The sequence below is a fragment of the Balaenoptera borealis genome (assembly GCF_965194805.1).
Source record: "Balaenoptera borealis genome assembly, chromosome: 2".
In the NCBI taxonomy this organism is placed as follows: domain Eukaryota; kingdom Metazoa; phylum Chordata; class Mammalia; order Artiodactyla; family Balaenopteridae; genus Balaenoptera; species Balaenoptera borealis.
In genome coordinates, this window is record NC_138867.1 from 9278608 (window position 1) to 9298611 (window position 20004).

Sequence of the window (20004 nt, forward strand, 5' to 3'; positions counted from 1 at the left end):
CAAGGACCCCAGTTCACATCCCAGAGCCACAGAACAGGTCGAATTGCAGGGAAGCAGCCAAGTGTAGTAAGACCCTGCGCCTCCGGGTCAGGTCGTCACTGAGCAAGTTAATGACACACACCCCCCCACCTTGGTTAAAAAAGGAAAAATATGTAAAGACGGTGCCACCTCCCTGAGGATGAGAACGGGACAGTTCCAGTGCACGGAAACCCAGGCACACAGCCGTGTTACCACTTTCCTTTCTGCTGCCGCGTGGCAGCCCTTCAAAACCTGGAAGATCTTTCCTCCGAACCGTCTCTCACCCAGGGTAAACATCACACCACTCGGTGCCTCTTAGGATGTCTTTTCAAGACCCTTTACCATCTAGAGTCACTCTGCTTATCAATGCGGTTTCTTCTGTTCCCTTTTCTAATTCTAGTTTTTTATATCACCCATGTTAGTTTAGGGACAAACTGCCAAAAGCTTCCCCCATGTGAGCCTGGAGGGGAGACCTGGAGAGGAGACCCCTCCCGGGGAGGCCTCCTTTGTGAGCATGGTCCAACCACACCCTCCAACGGCCCAGCAGAACTTCTGGAGCCTATTCAGTCCTGACCATCAGGTCAGCGGGATGGTTTCCTGCCCTTCGCAGCCGGCACATGGGAGAGTCCTCTTGAAGCTTGGCTCCCTTTAACTTCCTTTCCTCGTCAGAGCTAAGGGAATGCTGGCTAGGGCCCGGACAAGTCTGGGCAGTGCCGAGCGTGGCTCTTCTAAGTATCAGCTTGTCTTAGCCTGGGCTGCTCTAACTGGGGGGCTTAAACACCAAGCATTTACCTCTCACAGTTCTAAGCTAGGAAATACACATACTAGCACAAGCTTAGAAGACACCTGGACTTGAGGACACTGATTTCTTCACAGCAGGTCTTTAATAATTTTGGCCATCAGGGAAAGTACTTTGGCAGTGGGGTAGTATCCAGCTGCGTGGTTTAAATATCAGGAATCTTGCATTTTTTCTATTCTGGCTATCACCTGTGCTGGTGTATGCCATCTCCCAGCAACGGTGAACAATGTATGTGGAAGAGTCTCATTTCCTACATCTTCTAAACTTGGTTTCATGTGCAGTTGGTGGAGCTAAGCATTTCGAGGAGTCTGAATGCCAGAGTTGGCTGAGGGTCTGATGAGGTGCCCACCTGGCACAGCTGGGGAACACAAGCATTGCGATCCTGGGGCCATGCTTCCAGAGAAAGATGCGTTCAGATGGGAATGTGCTCAAGCCTTTGAGCACCTGAGTGCTCATGGAACCTCCAGGCCTGTTCACAAAGGCTCCTGTTATGCTACATGGCCCCTAAGCTGTATTTCTACTGTGTTTTTTAACTTTAAATTTTATCAAGTTAGCACTTGCCTCTGATTTCAATCTGTATAGACATTTTTTGAATCCTATTTTTGACATCAAATATAGCAGCTCTCATTCCCTGCCTCGTGTTGTTTGCAAATTTGATCAATGTCCTTAACCTAGGAACTAAAAATCAATTAAAGACCCTGCAGCTGCCATGAATCACAGAACTTCTATGAAACGGTCCGTTTTTCTCTAAGGTTGCAGGACCAAGCATCATCTAATTCTCAGGAAGCTAAAGGAGGAACCCCCAAAACAGCCAAGTCGTACATGACTCCACAGATAGCCTGATGCCTCTACAAGTCCGGCAGGAATATGTCTAGGAAATTATGGAATACCTCCAAGGTTCCACGAAACCCGGCCTCTGCCCACCTCACCCTCCTGGCAGGGAGCTATGAGAGGTCCCTCTCCAGATGCACCCAGCCAAGTTACAGGTCTGGCTGGAATGGAAGGTGGCAGCAAGGGGCAGACACCAAAGCTACACACAGTGGGAAAGAATTTGTTCTTCATAAGGAAATCAGGGACTATTGGGAAACGGACGGATGGTGACAGCTAAAAACCTGACAAATGTCCCCAACATCCCAGCCCCTCACCCCAGACACACAGTTTCTCTCTATACCACCCACTGTTTACCTCTTCCAGATAATTCACACACAGTAACATTCACTCACCTGTTTGTTTGTCTCTCTTCTAGAACACAAATCCCATAAGATTCAGGAACTTGCATGTCATTCCCCATTGAATTGGAAAAGCTTATTACACAGAAGACACTCGATAACCATTTGCTGAAGAATGAATGAGTCCACAGTTGCTTCTCACTAAAATGAAGATTATCGAATTGATCATATTTTTATCAGTTTAGTTAAAGATGCAAACCATCTCACTTTATATCAAATCTCTCTTAAAAAGGTTTGGTATTTAGGTTTCAGGTATATAACTGGGAGTTTAATTATTTTCTGTGATACACAAGGATTATTCAACCACCATTCAATATTAATTTTTCAGATATGTGAAGCTTGTCTACTCACATTCAGAGGTTTTCCTTAACTTGTCTTTATCTAAATCAGTCAAGTCTCTTCTCATAAGTGAGAAATATTAAATAAATGGCTGCTTTCATAAAATAAAGAAGTGACTAGCAGAAATAATCTGCAACTTCTGTGAACAAGCTTTTCTTTCGTGTCTAAGATAATAAACACCACTTAGAGGCCACGGACTTTGTGCCACGAGTTTTACAGATCGGTCCCCAGCCCCCTATTCAGTGTATCATTATCCCAACGACAGGGAAGCTCAGGAAACCAAGGGAAAGCCTCTTGTCCAAGGTCCCTGCTGATGAGGAAGCAGGATCTGAACCCAGGTCTGGCTTACACCAAAGCTCAGGATTGTTTATTTTACTATTAAATCCATACCAACTACTCCACTACACCTTGTGTCTTCTCTGAATACCACAGTTCATCATATCTGAGGTTCTATCTACAGTGGCTGACATACAACTACATCATGAAGTACAGCACTGCCAGTTACAGTGAAAAGACACCATCAACTGGAAGGTACATCACAATTTCAGACGCGTTAAAATGTGTATTTATAGACACACATCTACACACACATACACAGCTTAGATTCAACAAAATACAGTAATCCACTAACTTTGGAACAAATTATTCCTAATAAGTGTTATAAAATATAAATACCGGGCTTCTCTGGTGGAGCAGTGGTTGAGAATCTGCCTGCCAATGCAGGGGACACGGGTTCAAGCCCTGGTCCGGGAAGATCCCACATGCCACGGAGCAACTAAGCCCATGCACCACAACTACTGAGCCCGTGCTCTAGAGCCCACGTGCCACAACTACTGAGCCCGTGAGCCACAACTACTGAGCCTGCCTGCTGCAACTACTGAAGCCCACGCGCCTAGAGCCCGTGCTCCACAACAAAAGCCACCGCAATGAGAAGCCCACGCATCACAACAAAGAGTAGCTCCCGCTCGCCACAACTAAAGCCTGCGTGCAGCAACGAAGGCCCAACACAGCCAAGAGTAAATAAATGACTTAATTAATTAAATTAAAAAAAAATATATATATATATATAAATACCTCTCTAAATCCTTTAGAAAATTAATTTTGCCCTAAGTACAGAAAAAAAAGAGATAAATCTCAAGTGTGAATAAAGTTACAGGAAATTGTGAACATTTACAAACGCGTTCCCTCTTTTTAAATTGCTTCTTCTCATCTGTGGCGTTAAAGCATGCTCTTTATAATGTGAAGAGTTGCTGACATCTCTCCCACCCATCAACATGACCACAGCTCATCCATATCTTCACACACCTGAGTGCATGAAAAGCAGTGAGCACATTTGTTTTGAACCCACCATGAAAGGGGCTTGAAATCTACTTGCTGGTCTCAACTTCTGTTTATTTTCTCCAAAAGTTAAGGAAAGCAATCATAATTTCTCATTCCATAACAAGGAAAAATATACTCTTTGCTGAAGACACAGTCTTAAGTCTCTATAAAATCAAAGACCCCAAACACTTCAGAAAACTCTCTGGATAAAGTTTATATTTGAATGACCAACTGGAAATGCACGGATCTTCAGGGCCTTTTCTTACTTCTCCTGAAAGAACTGGCATCGTAGGCCCACACGGTGTCTATCCCCTCCCCCGTGACCTGGGCCGGGGTCCAGTGTGGGAAGGGGAACCGGCAAGCAATGACTCTAGCCTCGTCCTCAAGTTCAAGCTCAAGCTTCTTCTCCAACTGCGGCATCTGTGGAGAACGACAGCCACCATTTCAGTGAGCGGGTAGTCGGAGGAAATGATTTCTCAATGTCCTTTTGTATCTGCATCCCTGAAAAAAACCTGTGCAAAATTACTGATTGTAAAAAGATCACTCCTGGGCATAAATACATCTTCAAATAATCCATTAAAATACAGAAGTCACATGAACAACAGTTATAAGAATATTCTAGTATCAATTATAAAATTTGCCATTTATAGCAGATGTGTACCACAGAGTTCCACTTTCCTGACTAAAATCATGATGTGGCAGTAATTAATGTGAGAAGCAGCCTTAAATTATTTACCTACCTAAACATTTCAATCTACCCTGTCTGAATTACGTATCTTTTTCCACATTTTTAACATGTCTGAAATCAGGATACATCTTACAATTGACATTGTCTTAGAATTATAATTGGCAACATTTTTTTTCTTTCCCAACAGCAATGGTACATCTTAAAATCAACAGCACCTAAAATCAACAAAAAATGGTATAATTAGACCATGAAAAAATATACACATTCTACCAACTTGAAATATGATGAAATATTTCATAGTTTTTAAAAATGTATCCATAATACACTGATAATTAATTTCTTGATAGTCAACATAACTTATAAAAAATAAAATCCTCTTATTTATCACTTTTGCATAATTTTATTACTGATCTATCTGTGTAGAAGGAGTTTTACTGCTTGCTAAGAGTACTGACATTGTAATTACGTCAGCAAATTAACAGCTGCTTAAAGTTTTATCTTCAGGTCCTAAAATTATATTACCAACTTCACCTCCTAAAAACATCTTTTCTACTTTATTCCTTTAATTTGTTATTTTGGAATAATTTCAAATTTATAGAAAAGTTGCAAGAATAGAGCAAAGAACTCCTGTATTCCTTTACCCAGGTTCACCAATTTTTAACAGTTTGTCTTATTGCTCTCTTCCCCTCTCTCTGAACATTTTTTCTAAACCACTTGAGAACAGGTCGCATACAACGTGGCCCTTTACTCCTTGCTACTTCGGTGTTTTCTAAGAAAGAGCCCCAGCACGGTTATCAAATTCAGGAAATTTAACATTGTATTCCAGTAATAATAATTCCAATAGCATCCCAATTTCGTCAAACGTCCCAGTAATGTCCTTCACATTGTCCCACAGCCGGGCTCCCACGCTGCATGGAGCTGTAACAGCTCCTCAGCCTCCTTTAGTCTCTCATGACAATAACCTCCTTTAAGAACACAGGCCCGTTATTTACCGGGCGTCCCTCTGACACGCGCTCATGATGACTTGGCGCTTGCATCCTTGGCAACGCCCCACGAGCGGGGCTGTGAACTTCGCAGGGCTCCACGGTCCCGAGCCCACGGGGTCCTCCTGCTTTGAGGGTGACGTACCACTCGGTCAAGGAGTTTTCTGGTGTCTGCACAGTGTGGTTACTACTGCTCCTTTACAATGGGTAAGCAAGTGCGGGGAGACGCCTTGAGAAGATGCAAATGTCCTGTTACTCATCCAGCTGCCCCCACTCCACGCAGCATTCCTGATGATTCTGCCTGAGTCAAGCTTTACTGTAAGGATTGAAAGTGGCAATTTGCTAATTCCATCCTTCCTCCCAGATCGACAGTCAGAACGTCGAGGAATAGCTTTCCCCTCTGTCTCTCCATCACTGTAAGTGTGAACTCCTGGATTCTCACTTCATTCAATGGATTACAACCCACCATCGTCCTTGTTTATTCTAGCACACAAATTGTCCCAGCTTGGCCACTGGGAGCTCCCTCAAGCTGGCTTCCCTCTCCAGTGGATGTGCCCCATCAAACATTCTGAGCACCTCCTGCTATTCGGGCTCAACAAAATGTTCCAGGCTTTTCTATCTTCCCTTCCTCAGCCCTGGGATCAGCCATTTCTCAAACATTCCTGGTTCCTCTGAGTGAGAAATGATATTTAGAAACCAAGATCTGAGCAAAACCTACTCCCTTTAAAAGTAATCAATTAAATCAAGATGAACAAATCAATAGGGCTTCTAGGAAGATTTTATTCCTCACCTATGTATCTTTAAAGAAAGGTTTGGAAAAACTCCTCTACATGACCTATGGCTGCAGTGAGCCAGAATTCTGATTCTTCATCAGAATCAATACCAAGATAACAAAGAATAAATTCCATTAAGGATGGAATATTTCCACTCTTTTAACAGCTAGTAAAAGACTGCTTTTGCTTTTTTAAAAAATAAAAAAAAAGGAAAAGTTTTGTTCCTTGAAGGAAAAAATTAAATAAGCAAAGAATAGGACAATATGTGTTTTTCCAAAATATCAGACGTTTCTTATGGTAATTTTGTTCACAGAAAGAACAATTATAAATTTATTCACATTACCATTCTTCTTTTCTCTTTTACAGATCTTTTATTTCAAAATGACTGTCATATGCTAAGTCAAGATAAACCTACAAATGAAAGGCACTATTTCAATCATAAGAAATTAACTGACTAAATTACACAAAAATATGCAACAAACCTGGGTCTTGATATCATACACAAAGAGAAGCCGTGATGTGCCCTGTCCGCCTAATGAAATTCAAAATTATTCATACAATTACACGTTTCAAAGTGACACGAACTTATCGTATTCTAATTACATCTTCAAAACTTTAAACGTAAGTTGAAACCAGCTCAAAGGCGTAAGACACATTAGCCAAGTGCACCCGCAGCTCCGAGCCGCTTGGTCACTCCTCCCTGGAACGGGCTTCTCTCGGCTTCTGGAGTAACCCACGCGCACACCCGCTTTCCTCCTCCCCCTCCTCCTCCCCCTCCCCCTCCCCCTCCCCCTCCTCTCGAGTCCTTTGCTGGGGGCCAGGGCTCAGGCCTTACACGGCTCCGGCCCCTCCCCAGGTGACCTCAGCCACTCGTCGGCTTCAACTCCTGGCACTAATGCCCCACGAGGCCTCCCTCCCGCACCCCAGACTCCTGGCGTCCACTGCCGCCCACCTGATGTACCCACACGCGTCCCAGACTGCACGTGCCACGTGGAATTCCTGACCTCCCCTCCCACCCCTGCGCGCTCTGCCTGCACCTTTCCGGCTCAGCAAACTCCAGCAGCTCAGGCCAAACACCTCGGGGCGCCCTGGGCTCCTCCTTCCCTCAGGCCCCCGACTGGATCTGCCTGCTCACCCTGTTGGTTCTCTCCTCACGACGCATCCAGAATTGGACCACCTCTCCCCAGCTGCTCCATCGACGGCCCGGAGGCCTGCCAGAGCTCAGACCCTGTGCCCCGGCTCCTCCCCGTCTGCTCTCCATGGCAGACTGTGTCCTTCCCGCCCAACCCCCATCTCCTCTCGGACCTCACCTCCTCCCTCCCCCCACCCCCGCTCCCCTCCTCCCTTCCTCGCACCCACCTCCCTGCTGCTCCTGGGACCTGCAGGCACACACCCCTCAGCGCCTTTGCCTTCGCAGTGGCTGTTCCTCTGCCTGGACCGCTCTTCCCGACCAGCAGGCCACACGGCTCCCCTCTCGCCTCCACGGGTCCCCTTTTCAGGACAGTCTCTGCCCCGTCCCTCTCTCGCTTCAGTTAGCCCCACGGCACTGACCCCCTTTTATCGCACGACATATTCCGTCAGTGCACAGACATCTCACTGAATGTATCTGCTCTCCCCACTAGCATATAAACACCTTGGGGCGGGGATGTTTTTCTTTTTCATCCACTAAAGTGTTCCAAGTGAGCAGAACAGGGTCTGGTGCTTAGTGGGCCCTGAATAAACACTTGTTGAATGAATGAATGAATGAATGAATGATAAATGATTCGGTTGTGAATCATGTTTCTTGATCAGAACATGATGACAGTATTTTCATTCATCAAGTCATAACAGGATTCGTAACTAAAATAAAGGAGTCATTCTTTGAAGTTACGAAACTTAACAGCCCACTGGAAAAGTGTACTTAATGGGTATGTTCACACGATATTCATCCATTCGTTTGACACACGTTTCCGGGGCCATCACGGGGCCGGGTGCTGCTGAGCTGGAGGTCTGGCAGCGAGGACGACAGGCCCGCCCTGCTCCTGAGCTCAGTGCGCGGCGCCCATGGCCGACAGCACCAAAGCCATCGCACACGGAAACGTGCGGCCACGTGTCCTCAGAGAGAGCAAAGGGCTCTGGAAGTCGGGGGCGTTGGGGCTTGTCTCACAGGGCGATCAGCGACGGCTCCTCGAAGGAAAAGACATCCGACCTGCGAGCGCTGAGCAGACGCTCCCTAGCCAGGCCCAGAGCTGGGGGCACTGAAGTCAGAGCGAAGGACACAGCCCCACACAGTGCGGTTTAAGGGCCAAGAGAAGGATGGAGCTGGTGTACGGAGGGCTGGCGGAAGCAGGGCCACTCGGGCCACGTGGTGGGCCGGGCCGAACCCTCACTGCTTTCAAGCAGCAAGAAGTCACAGAAGGGTTTTCAACAAGGACACAACCGATCTGCCCCACGTTCCGAAAAGACACTCTCAGGGCATGAGCTTGTGTTAAGTGCGGCTGTTTACCATCCTAGCAGTGGCCTGCCAGGTCCACCGGCACCCTCACTCCTGTTACGCCGGAAACACACCCCGGATGCAAGGTCAGGGCCGCTCCCATCTGAGCTACCCCTGCACAGCGCTGCTAGGAAGCACCAGCCCGGCACCAGGAGCACAGTGAGGAGGAGTAACACCAGGGCCCCTCCCTCTGAAGCTCCCAAAGCGTCCCCCGGCTTCTCACAGCCTACGTGTGCTTCAGTCGCCAGTGGAAACCTTTCCTGCCATGCTGGCTTTGTCCAGCCACCGAGCCACTGCCAGGAAACTGGCCAGGGAAATGCATTCTATTGACAGAAGATGGCATGATGGGGCCCAGATGGGTTGAAGAACTTTCCAGCGCTCACACGACCCGCCGAGGGCCGACCGGCCCCCTGAGTCCCCCAGGAGCACTCCCCTCCCCTCACTGCCTCCACGTAGGCAAAGCTGGACAAGGGGGAAAGCAGGGCCCTCCACCCGGAAACCGGGGCGCCCAGACCCACAGAAGCCACCTGGGCCCTGCACCCCGATCGATCCCCCTGCATGGAAGACTCCAAGTTGGCTGAATCCCTCTTATCCCAGGGAACGTGGGTGCTTCGTGTATTTCACCTGCTCCCTTTTTCTGGGAACAGTGAAATGCTGCAAGTTCCTTATTTAAGATTTCTCCGTGTACAGAAGAATGGACGATAATCCTAACAGTATTCATCAAAATAACAGACTCTTATTTCCCTTGAGTGAACAGTTCCCAAAACTGACTGCAAACGTGGTGAAAAGCGCAAGGAGCTGGAGGCCAGCAAAGGCCACTGCTGCCCCCTAGTGGGACACAGCTGCTGCGGCCGCCACGGGGCCTCTCGAGATAGCGAGGAATAAATACCAACTTTCTGTTTTTAGAAAGTACAGATTTCAAATTAAAGTTATTTGCCCCAAAATGCTAATTATTCTAAAAGAATGCCCAAACTTCACAATAAGTAGGAAATAACCATCAAATTCCATAGCAGTTCTATGATCCTAAATAGTTTTTTTTCTTTTTTTTAATAACCAGGGATCATGCCTTTCTACCTCTTTTCATTTCTATAACAGAAGTGTAGATGCGAAGGTTTCATCTTAATTTTAGGCTTGCTAAGAATTACGAACATATATACTCCTGCCACTTTCAAGGATATCTAACAAAAGCACTTCTAAATAGACTTTTTAAAGAAAATGGCATTGCACTGAAAGTCCTAATAGTAAGACAAAACTTCTCCAGCATTGAGACATCTTAAACAAAAATTAGGATACGAATAAGAAGGCATAACAACGAAAAAAGTAAATTTCTTTTTTTTTTAAATTAAAAACCATATCAGTCATACAGTGGCATTTCAGCAAGCATCCAATTTTACCAAGATTATTATGGCTACAATTATATATTTTGAAAAGTGAAGGGGGATTTCTTTCTATGGTCTGTAAACCAACAATTGCAATGAAAGCATCCCATTCTGGTCACCTTTCCAAAGGCTAAATTCAGGATCATTTTCAGTCTGATGCTGCAGCATTTTCACTTGTGAAAGTACAGAGTCAGAGTTTAATACAAATCAGTCAACTGAGGTCAACTGAAACTAGTCAATGCTCATCCACCCTGAAAATCATCTCACTGCAAAATCCAAGGAATGATCAACTCAAAGGGAACATTCCCTTAACTTTCCCAAGTGATTTCAGCAGAATATAAGTGAGCGAACGTGAAAATGTCCACCCATATTAGACACCAGGAGCTCATAAAGCAGTTTTCAGACTGGAATTTTTAGGGCTTAGGTAGATCACTGAGACCTTTATCTGAAGCAAAAGTTTTAAACTACAAGACTGGATCTTTTATGATTAATCTTCTAGGGCCCTGAAGTACTTTGTTAAACCAATGATCTAAAATCTGATGTTCCCTCAGAATCTCGGGAGGCTGTCATTTTGCACATGGGGGAGCAGGCCAGAGAGAGGTGGTCTGTTCGGGCTGGAAGCCCCCTCATAACCTAGAACCAAACACGCAGGGGGCAGGAGAGTGCGTACTCACCATCTGGGGCACACCAAAGATAACAACATTTGAGTACTGCGAAAAAGTGACCTAAAGGGGAGGGAGAAAACAATACACAGATTAATTTTTGAAAGCCAAACGTTAGCTTAAGTTTTATTTCAAAATGAGTAGCAATTTCCCATTTCACCCAACAGTGGGTTTTTCGCAAAGAGCGGTCCTTTTTAAGATTTCCCACGTTCACACTTTCACCCGTGTTAGTTCATCTGTTACAGTTTTCCAAAAGTTTCCCGTAAGTTATCTCATCTCACCTTCAGAGCCACTCCATGCAGGGCCGCCCGGGGTCAACTGTCAGGAAGGCAGTGACTCATCCAGTGACCACAGGTGCTCATCCAGGTAGCCCGGGCCGTCCGCACCCCTGGCCCACTTTCTACTCCACTCTCTACCAAACGAGCTTAGCAAGAGCTCAAGGGGTTTCAGAACCACCTGTGTTTCCTGTTGCGCCACCCTTAGAATTCTAGTCCCCCTCCTCTTCTCTAAAATACTAAGTAAAAAATGCAATGAAATGGTCTTTAGCTGGAAAACTGGAGGGAAAAGTGCTTCGCCAGTCAAAATTCTTAGTGCCCAATAAAAGTTTTATTTACTCTATGGAGAGATCATTTACGTATATACAGAATAAAAAGAATGCAAGCAAAACTCGAGTGAATTTTTATAAGCTACTGATGACAATATTACAACAGGAAATTCTTATTTAAGAAAAAGTATTTTATGGAGCATTCCTAAAGCAAACTTACAGGGCACTTTTTAGAGAACAAGTAAACTTGGAAATATCTTGTGCTTTATGAAGACATGAAGGAACCATGACAGCATGGTTGGTGGATCCCTTCTTTTCTCCTGCACCATCTCTGTCTCTCTCTAGGTATGTATACACATACACACACACTCACACACATACACACACTCACACACACACACACACTCACACATACACTCACACACACAGTCTCACACACATACACACATATACACACACTCACACACTCACACATACACTCACACACACAGTCTCACACACATACACACATATACACACAAACACACACATATACAAACACACATATACACACTAACACACAAACACACACATACACATTCACACACACTCACACTCACATACATAAACACATACACACACATAAACACACATACACACATTCACACACACATACATACGCATATACACACACATAAACACACTCACACACATACACAAACACACACACACACACCCCTATTTACCAAGAATGACATTAACAAGTTAATGCCTATATTACGATGTATAAGACTTCCAAAAGAGATCAAAATCTTATCACTGCATAATAAATAGAAATGAGAACTTTCTTAATTGAGTAAATAAAATGTTAGTATTCACATGACCTATAAGTTATAAACCCGAAGTTTCTACTCCAAAGTAGGGTTGATTTGTAAAATGTATCAATTTAAAAGCTGTTCACATTTCATTATGCTGAAATATACACTTATATTTCTTCTTCTTTTAATACATCTTCAGTTTTCAGTCATACTAATCATGAACTATAAAGTTTGGGGGTGGAGTTTCCTAGTACCATCCTCTGCCTTACTTACCTTCCACAAGTCTGAGATGTAAAACTTGGCCGATGCTTGCACCCCTTCCCGCCGAGCGCAGTATCTGGAGTACCAGACGAGCCAGGGGTTTAATTCATAACCCACAGCTGTGAATCCTTCCTTTGCAGCTGCTATTACCTGTGGAGAGAGGCCATATTCAAAATAAGAAAAACATCAACTCACATGGTCAAATCATATGAAAACTTCCTATTTATTGTCTATAATCATAAAACATCCAATCAAAAGGTGTTTGTTCAAGACACCATTTAAAGGTGGAGCTCTGAAGTTACAATAGCTTTGTGGACAACGTAATGCCCGTCCATTTAAACTCAGTTTTCTTATTTTTCTGTCAAAGATTTCACCTTGAGCATCAGAACAGACAGGCTTGCTTTGGACAGCTGCCTAATTCATTCTGGACTGGCCCACCCCAGGAAGGGCTGACAAAAAGTTTGTGAAAACCTGCCTTCTCCTCCATCACTGACGGACAGCAGCAGGCGAACTGAGCGAGCCCAGAGCCCGCCTTGTGAACTGGCTGTAACACGCAACGAGAACAACCGGTCAGTGAGGAACCTGCCATTAATTACACATTTCCTTGGTATTTAAAGATGGTTCGCTCAAAATCGACAACAGGTAAAGGCAAAATGGAACGAGTCAGAATAAAGTCAAGTGCCAAATGCCCCCGGCCTCCAAAGGTGAGAGGGACGGTGGGCTGGGCTGGGGTCTCTGCTCACCCTGTTTTGCCACCACTGTTCAAGGGAGCGGCCCTGAAGGAACTGTCCCATCTACGGCAATTTCCCAAGTAACTACAGTGTCGCCCCTCTGCCATTTTCTTAGAAACCAGAAAGAGACCATCCAGAGATGTAAAGCGTTCATATCTGGATTTTTAAATGTCCTCCTAGTGAATACATACATCTCCTGATTTCTTCAAAACAAGTCACTCTTGCTGATTATTCCAGGTCACTACCATGGAACTGCAGGGTCCACGTCTGCAGGGGCAGTGAACGGTGCTGTACCCTGCTGGTTTCCACACTAAATGTTTCCAGAACACGAGCCTATACTTCCGCTATCCTCACTTTCTGCTCATCATCTGGGTGGGGGCCTAAAGATGGCGCCACCTTGCCCAGCGAGGGACACCGCTGGCCAGCCAGTGGCTTTGAGTCTTTATTTATAGGTTCCCAGCTGGGGTCACAGTGAGCTGAAGTCACTGAAAGTCTGATTTTTGGAGAAGTGGGGCTCAACACATTGGCTCTTCCCTATTTAACTCAATATTACCACACAGGAATTATGATACTTGTATAAATACAGGTGAATGTAGAAGCATTTGTGATGCAAAAAATGTAAAACAAACTACATGACTTAACATGTTTCTTCTGGTTATGCTACCTCTACTGCCTAAGTTTTTTAACGGACAATTTCATAATTACAAATTAATTGTTCCTTTTTACCTGGCAGATCTACAGTGTACTTTCGCCTTTAAGAAAAATTAAATCTGAGAAAAATAAATTCCAAAATCCCGCTGGAGGGCTTAGAAGTTCAGCCAAACAAACACAAAATTAAATGACTACTTTATTAAGCTGTCAATTTAGCAAGTCTTTGCATAAGCCTCGCAAGAACTGTGAAACAGAAATTTTAAACCTTAAAACCTAAAAAAAATAAATCTTAAAACATCTTCCCATAACTCACGATACGCCCGTCGCCACTACCGATGTCTACCAGGGGTCCTCTCCTGCATCGCAACATTTTCACAACATTTTCAATCTGCTTTGCAGTTGCAGGTACAAAAGGCAAACAGATTCTTCGGAGGGCTGGTGTTATAAACGGTGTGGCCACAGCGTACACGGCCACCAGCGTCCCCCCAACAATGCCAGTAAATAAGAACCCCCAATTGCTTTTCTTCAAACTGTTGCCCTCAAGACTTGTAGATGGAACACATCCTGACTGCCTTTCTTCTTTAAGTGTTTCTGGGGGTGTCCCTGGATTGAGAGCAAGCAGAAAAGATATATGTAGCACCAAATCGGAAATCCAAGGTAGTGTTTTTTTTTTACAGTTATTATTGACAAATAAACTCATGCTTTTTAAAGGATAATTTTGCTCAATGCAATTTAAATTACAAATGTAGAAGTCCACAATGAGTTCTAGAGTCCAGCAACTAAAGTGTTTTACAGAAAATTATTCAATACTCATGGAAGACTAAAACCTTTTCTTTCCAACATATTGATTTTTTTTCTAGGCATCAACCTTAGAAAACAATGTGTTCCAATCTATTTGGTATTTTATGAATCAGTATCCATTAATTCAAATATTAACTATGTACTCCATATTTTTATGGTTCAGAACAAAGCCCCATAAAGAAATAAGCATGAAAATGTCTGATTATTACCCTATTTCAAATAGGATGAAAGTATTCTACATCAAAATTGGTCAGGCATCAATAATCCAGTTGTACAAATTCTGAAGTAACAGAGGAGACAAAATTCAGGTTTTACTGAATATGGTAATAAGGAGATTTTTAAAGCAGATCCACAAAGAACAAAAAATAAAATAAGCATTTCAATGCTATCACAAGTACAGAATAAAGCAAACTCTAGTCACCGATTACAGAGGAAACAAATGGTAACTTACATAACCTCCTGTTGAGTTTTATCCCTTAAAAGGTATTCCTAATAGGAGCTCAAGTTTTTTAAGTTGAAACTGACTTGAAATTAATTTCTAAATGGATTAATGATGAGCACAGCACAGAGCAAAGGGCACGGCGGCAGAGGCTGCCAAGGTCAGGACCCTGGCTCCGCCCCTCACTGAGAGCTGTGACCCCTCACCTCTCCGAACCCCAGTCTCCTCCTCTGTAAGGTGAGGATCATGGGATCCTTGTGAGGATGAAACAAGGGGACACAGGAAGAGCACTCAGAACAGCGCCCAGCACTTGAACCCGACAGGGAACACGACCATTGCTGCCCTGAACCAGCTCTCGATCTCACTGGGGCGCTAAGACCAAAACCACAGGAATCTGTAGGAGAAAGGAGAGTGAGAGGAGGGGCGACAACAGAGTCTTATCATTCGAAGACATTAGTGTTCATAGTTTTGGCGTCAGTAAGCCGTACAAAAGGCCCACTGGGTTAGTCTCCTGCTGCTGCTGTTAAGAAATTACCACAAAGTTGGTGGGTTAAAACAACACGCATTTATTAACGTACAGTTCTGGAGGTCAGATGTCTGAAATAGGCTGGCTGTGCTGTGTTCCTTCTGGAAGCTCTAGGGTAGGATGGCCACCCGCATTCCTCGGCCACTGGTCCCACATCGCTCAACCTCTGCTTCCATCGCGACACCTCCTCTGACAGCTCTGCCCCCCTTTCCTTTATAGGAAAGGAACCTCTCCTTGTGAGCACACTGGCCCACCCAGACAAGCCAGGATAATGCCCCCATGTCAAGGTCCTTAACTTACCCACATCTGCCAACTCGCTCCCCAGGTAGCGTCCTCACAGGGTCCGGGGATTCAAACACAGACCTATTTCCGCCTACCATACCCATGAGATGTGCTAATCTGTCACAACTGTGGTGAGGTCCAAATGTGAACACAGGACACGCCAGAAGCTGGCCCACGGCTGTGAGTCACCGCCTGGGGGGGGCGCTGACCCACCTCAGCATCTCCCGCTCGGTGCAGCTTTGTTGTTGATGCCCGAGGTCCCCTAAAGTGAGTTTTACAACTAGTGTCGGGGAGGAAAACCAGTTCAGACACAACAACAAAAGTCTATTGCTGATGCAGGCGATGGAGGTAAAGTAAAAGTAAAGTTTAGGAAAGTGATTGTGTTTGATAGAAAGCAAGAGTTTTAAATACATTCTCATTTATACTTTTCAGCATTGTATGAACTTACATACTAATAGAAGTGCATTTGATTTTTTTTTTTTTTAAAGTCAAGGCACATCTGTCATGCCTTGTGTAAAATCCTCCTGCAGGCATTGCACTTGTAGAGGACAGTGGTTAGGAAGATTCCAGCCACACAACTCTGGAGCCTCAGAACTGAACAGGTTGTGTGGCACTAGTTAAGCTGTTGCTAAGGCTGTTTCCTTGCCTGTAAGATTCTAAGATAATACTATCCTTACAGAGTTATTGGGTCAGTTAAATCAACAATGCATATAAAGCCCTTAGCGCAGCCCGAGAGAGAAAGTGATGACTACTGGCCACTATTATTATTACTCTCAATACTATCACGGGGGGCGGGGGGGGGCTCAATAATTTTTGACAGCTTTATTGAGATGTAATTCATATATCATACAATTTGCCCATTTGATGTGTACAATTCAAAGGTTCTTAGTAGATTCAGATATGTGCAACCATCACCATAGTTAAATTCAGAACTTTTTCATTACTTCCGGAAGGAACCCCTTATGCTTTAGCCATCACCCCCCATCCTCCCCCTCACCCTCTGGCCTTAAGCAGTCACAAATCTGCCTTCTGTCTCTAAAGAAAGCAGACTTTCATGAATGAAATCATACAGTATGTGGTTTTTGTGACTTTTCACTTAGCATAAAGTTCTCAAGATTCATCCATGCTGTACCATGTATCTGCACTTTATTCCTTCTATGGCCAAATATGTAATATTCCACTGTATGGATAGCCCACATTTTGTTTATCCATTTGTCTGTTGATGGACTGTTTCTCTAGTCAGCGTAAGCCAGTAGGGAGTTGATTAGACCAACACGAGTCAGATGACCCAAACTCTGTTTCACCTGTGTACACACGGGCCCTTCAACTTAATCAGCAAAAGAGACGATGAAGACCTCCTGGTCTTCAGGGCCCCCATTAGCCTGAGTGAGTGGTGGGGGCCCAGTGGAGACAGTTACAAGGCAGGTTGTGAGAGATGCTCTAACGTGTACCAAACGCCATGGGAATACGAGAGGAGGTGGAGGAAAGACTGATCCCAATGATGGAACCGGGGAGGTGTCGGCAGAAACAGAATCCGAGTGGGGCGTGAGGGTACAGGTTTCCCCTGCTGTCCAAAAGCAGAGTGTTTCCATGAAATCTTTCGTAAGCCAAACGGCTTAAAGCAAAATAAATCTAGTGAAGCACGGATGCCCCCAGACACAGTTCAGGGCTGCGGCGGCTGGACGCTGAGCGTGGTTCCTGGGGAAGGAGCCTGGCGGGGTGCACACCGCCTCCGGGACAGCTCCCTGCAAAACTAACTCAGCACGCTGCGTTCCCTTTTCCCCTTTTGTCATGAAAGCAAAAGCCTTCTCTGCACTCCTTTCAGTTTGGGAAAACTGGGGCTAATGTAGGTTTTTCACAAAAGCAAAGTGGTGTGAAGTTCATTTTCAAAAAGCAGAGGATGCCTGCATTAGAAAAGGGACATTCTCAAAAGGACGGACGCCAAGGCATGGAAGGCGGGAGAGCAGTTTGGTGAGCACAGGGTGGGAGATAAGACAGGAAGGAGAGGGGAGCCCTTGAATGCCAGGTTAAACATGTACTTTATTCTTATGCACTGGGATGAAACTTTTTGAGCAAAAGCACTACAGTATTTGTGTTTTTAAGAAAGTCAACACTGGCAGCAGTGTATCCCTTGATGAAATCACTCGATCTTCTGTGTCAAGTTTTTAGACCTGCAAAAGTCTTTCAACGTCACAAAAATTTGCATGAGCTTTTGAAGAAGCTGCTATGTAAATCCAATATATATATCCAAAATATTGCTATGTCCGTTCAGTAAAAAATGTATTGATTTTTATCAGTGAAAAGCAATCCTTAAAGATTCAAAACTAAAATCAAGACTGCTTCTACAAATGCCTAATCCTCTGGATGGAACATGTTAGATTCAGTCTGCTTACTGTCATATAAATGACACAAGATTTCTGTCACATGTGCTCTTTTGAACATGGCAGCATTCCTTTATATGAGAGCTCTGGGGACCACTGGCTACTTTCGAGCACTTGGAGGGAGCCAGTTGTTGAAAGTAAATGACCCAAAAAAGTGAACTTCTGTTGTCTCCAGGCTTGCCTAGTTACTGACTTCTGATAATGGTTGAAAATCTTAATTTTCAGTGACAGATTTGGGTCAGCCAATGCTAGAGGCAGTGACAGAGGCACAAAAAGGTACAGGGTTCTTATCCAAGTTCAAGCCAAAGGAAAAAGGCCAGGAAGAAAGGACAGGCCTTTTAGGGATTGGGACCTGCCGTTTGTTTAAAGTGGGGTTTATATTTGAACGTCACAATATTTTAGGGCTGTTCACTGTGTACTTGCACATACATACAAGCTGAAAAACTACAGCATATATTTTATGTCCCTTTAACGTATATTATTTTGTCCCTTAAGAAGCCTTTCTTGTACTGGTCTAACGTCATTGTGTCTTTTTGAAATACAGAATGTACTGACATTAGAAAAAAACTTTTTTTCCATGTTTTGACAGGAAATAAACTGCATAGGGGACATTATTAGACATTTCCTATACTTCAGGACAATCTAATGAACCAAATGGATTGCAGGATTCATCACAGGAAACACTGACTTGGCCAAGCCAAAGTGAATTGAGACCAAAAGCCAAAATGTCCTTGGAGCATCACTGAAGTGGGCCAAGCATCAGGAGAGGTTAAATGATCACCACCAACCATCCGGTGACAAAGCCAGTTCTTAACTTTCAGGCCACGGTTAAATGTTATAACCCACGCACTCATTTCAACATCTGAGCAGCCGATAAAGGCTAGGAATAATACAGCAGGGTTAGTCCCAATTCTACAAAGCTGGAGTGCAGGGAGACTGGAAACCCATAACAAATAAGTCTAAGCCTAGAAAGTATTACGTCGTGATCAGCACTCCGAAGAAAAAGCAGCAGAGGGGATTCAGAGGACCTGGCATTACTTAGATAGGGTTGCCAGGAAAAGATCTTTCAGAGGCAGCACAACGCAGGGCTTCAGAGTGGGACTCTTAGAGCAAGGCCAGGCCATTTTGCTTCTTACTAGCTGGGTAACTCTGGGCAAGTTACTGAAGTATTCGTGCAAAACGGTGATCTCCTTAACAAACACAAATACAAACAAATCTCTTTAACAAACACATAATACAAACAAACAGAGCTTGCTAGGGACCGGGCACTGTTCTCCCTGAATCCGTAAAGCCGCCGTAAACAGAGATGCTACTGTTATTATTGCCATTTTTGCAGACAAGTCACTTCCCCAAAGACACAGCTAGTAAGTGGCAGAGCTGTGACCCCCACCCGGGCAGTGTGACTCCAGTGCCCACATCCCAGAAGATCGTTCCCGATTGAGTTATTCGCCCTGAAGCGCTGAGAACAGTTCCTGGTGGCCAGATACCAGGACCAGCACAGGCACGCGCCGCAGGCACAAGCACTGAGCACGGAACCCCAGACCTCGAGCCCGAGCAGCGGCCCCGCGGCTCCCCGTCCCGCCGCGCCGACACGGACCTGCGGCATCGCTGACATCCCGGCTGACTGACCACCAGGCCCAGGAGGCCCACGCCGCGCCCGCGCCCAGCCGCACTCACCTCCTCCCTCCATCGCGAGATCTCCGGTAGTTTTGAAAAGAGGAAGTGGGCTCTACCATCTTCTCGGAGCCGGGGTGGGAAGGAGGGAGAAAATAATGCTCTAAGTAAATGAGCTCCTCGTTGGGAACGACTATAAAGAAATAGTCGATTTTATAGCTTTAATAAATGTTGAACTTCTATCTACTCCTGGCTTGTGGGTTCTCAAGTTCCCGTCCGTGTCTTCCAACTTCCCCCCACAGCCTCCTGGATGA

General features: G+C 44.9%; 1 protein-coding gene across 10 annotated transcripts; it reads right to left on the reverse strand.

Annotated features, from left to right (window-relative positions):
- Nucleotides 1–3756: 3756 nt before the first annotated feature.
- On the reverse strand, nucleotides 3757–19942 carry ATPSCKMT (ATP synthase c subunit lysine N-methyltransferase). 10 transcript variants are annotated; one of them, XM_082382616.1, is made up of 8 exons: nucleotides 19754–19942; nucleotides 14658–14728; nucleotides 13961–14250; nucleotides 12278–12415; nucleotides 10676–10726; nucleotides 6632–6681; nucleotides 5386–5572; nucleotides 3757–4125 (listed from the first exon to the last, which is right to left on the reverse strand). In XM_082382616.1, exons 3-8 carry the CDS (start codon nucleotides 14015–14017, stop codon nucleotides 3955–3957), a joined length of 654 nt encoding a protein of 217 aa, XP_082238742.1. In that variant the 5' UTR covers nucleotides 14018–14250; nucleotides 14658–14728; nucleotides 19754–19942; the 3' UTR covers nucleotides 3757–3954. The 10 variants fall into 10 exon arrangements, 9 of the variants coding, with proteins under 9 accessions (XP_082238742.1, XP_082238741.1, XP_082238743.1 ...); XM_082382615.1 differs by having other exon boundaries at nucleotides 19674–19765; XM_082382617.1 differs by lacking the exon at nucleotides 19754–19942 and adding an exon at nucleotides 15466–16480.
- Nucleotides 19943–20004: the final 62 nt, after the last annotated feature.

Bases quoted from the DNA above. Each gene is read 5' to 3' on its own strand.
- ATPSCKMT (XM_082382612.1), bottom strand. The intron at 12,416-13,960 runs GTGAGTTATGGG...CTCTCTCCACAG, and splicing joins GTAGTGGCGACGGGCGTATC to GTAATAGCAGCTGCAAAGGA. The intron at 6,682-10,675 runs GTGAGTACGCAC...GAATTTCATTAG, and splicing joins TCTTTGGTGTGCCCCAGATG to GCGGACAGGGCACATCACGG.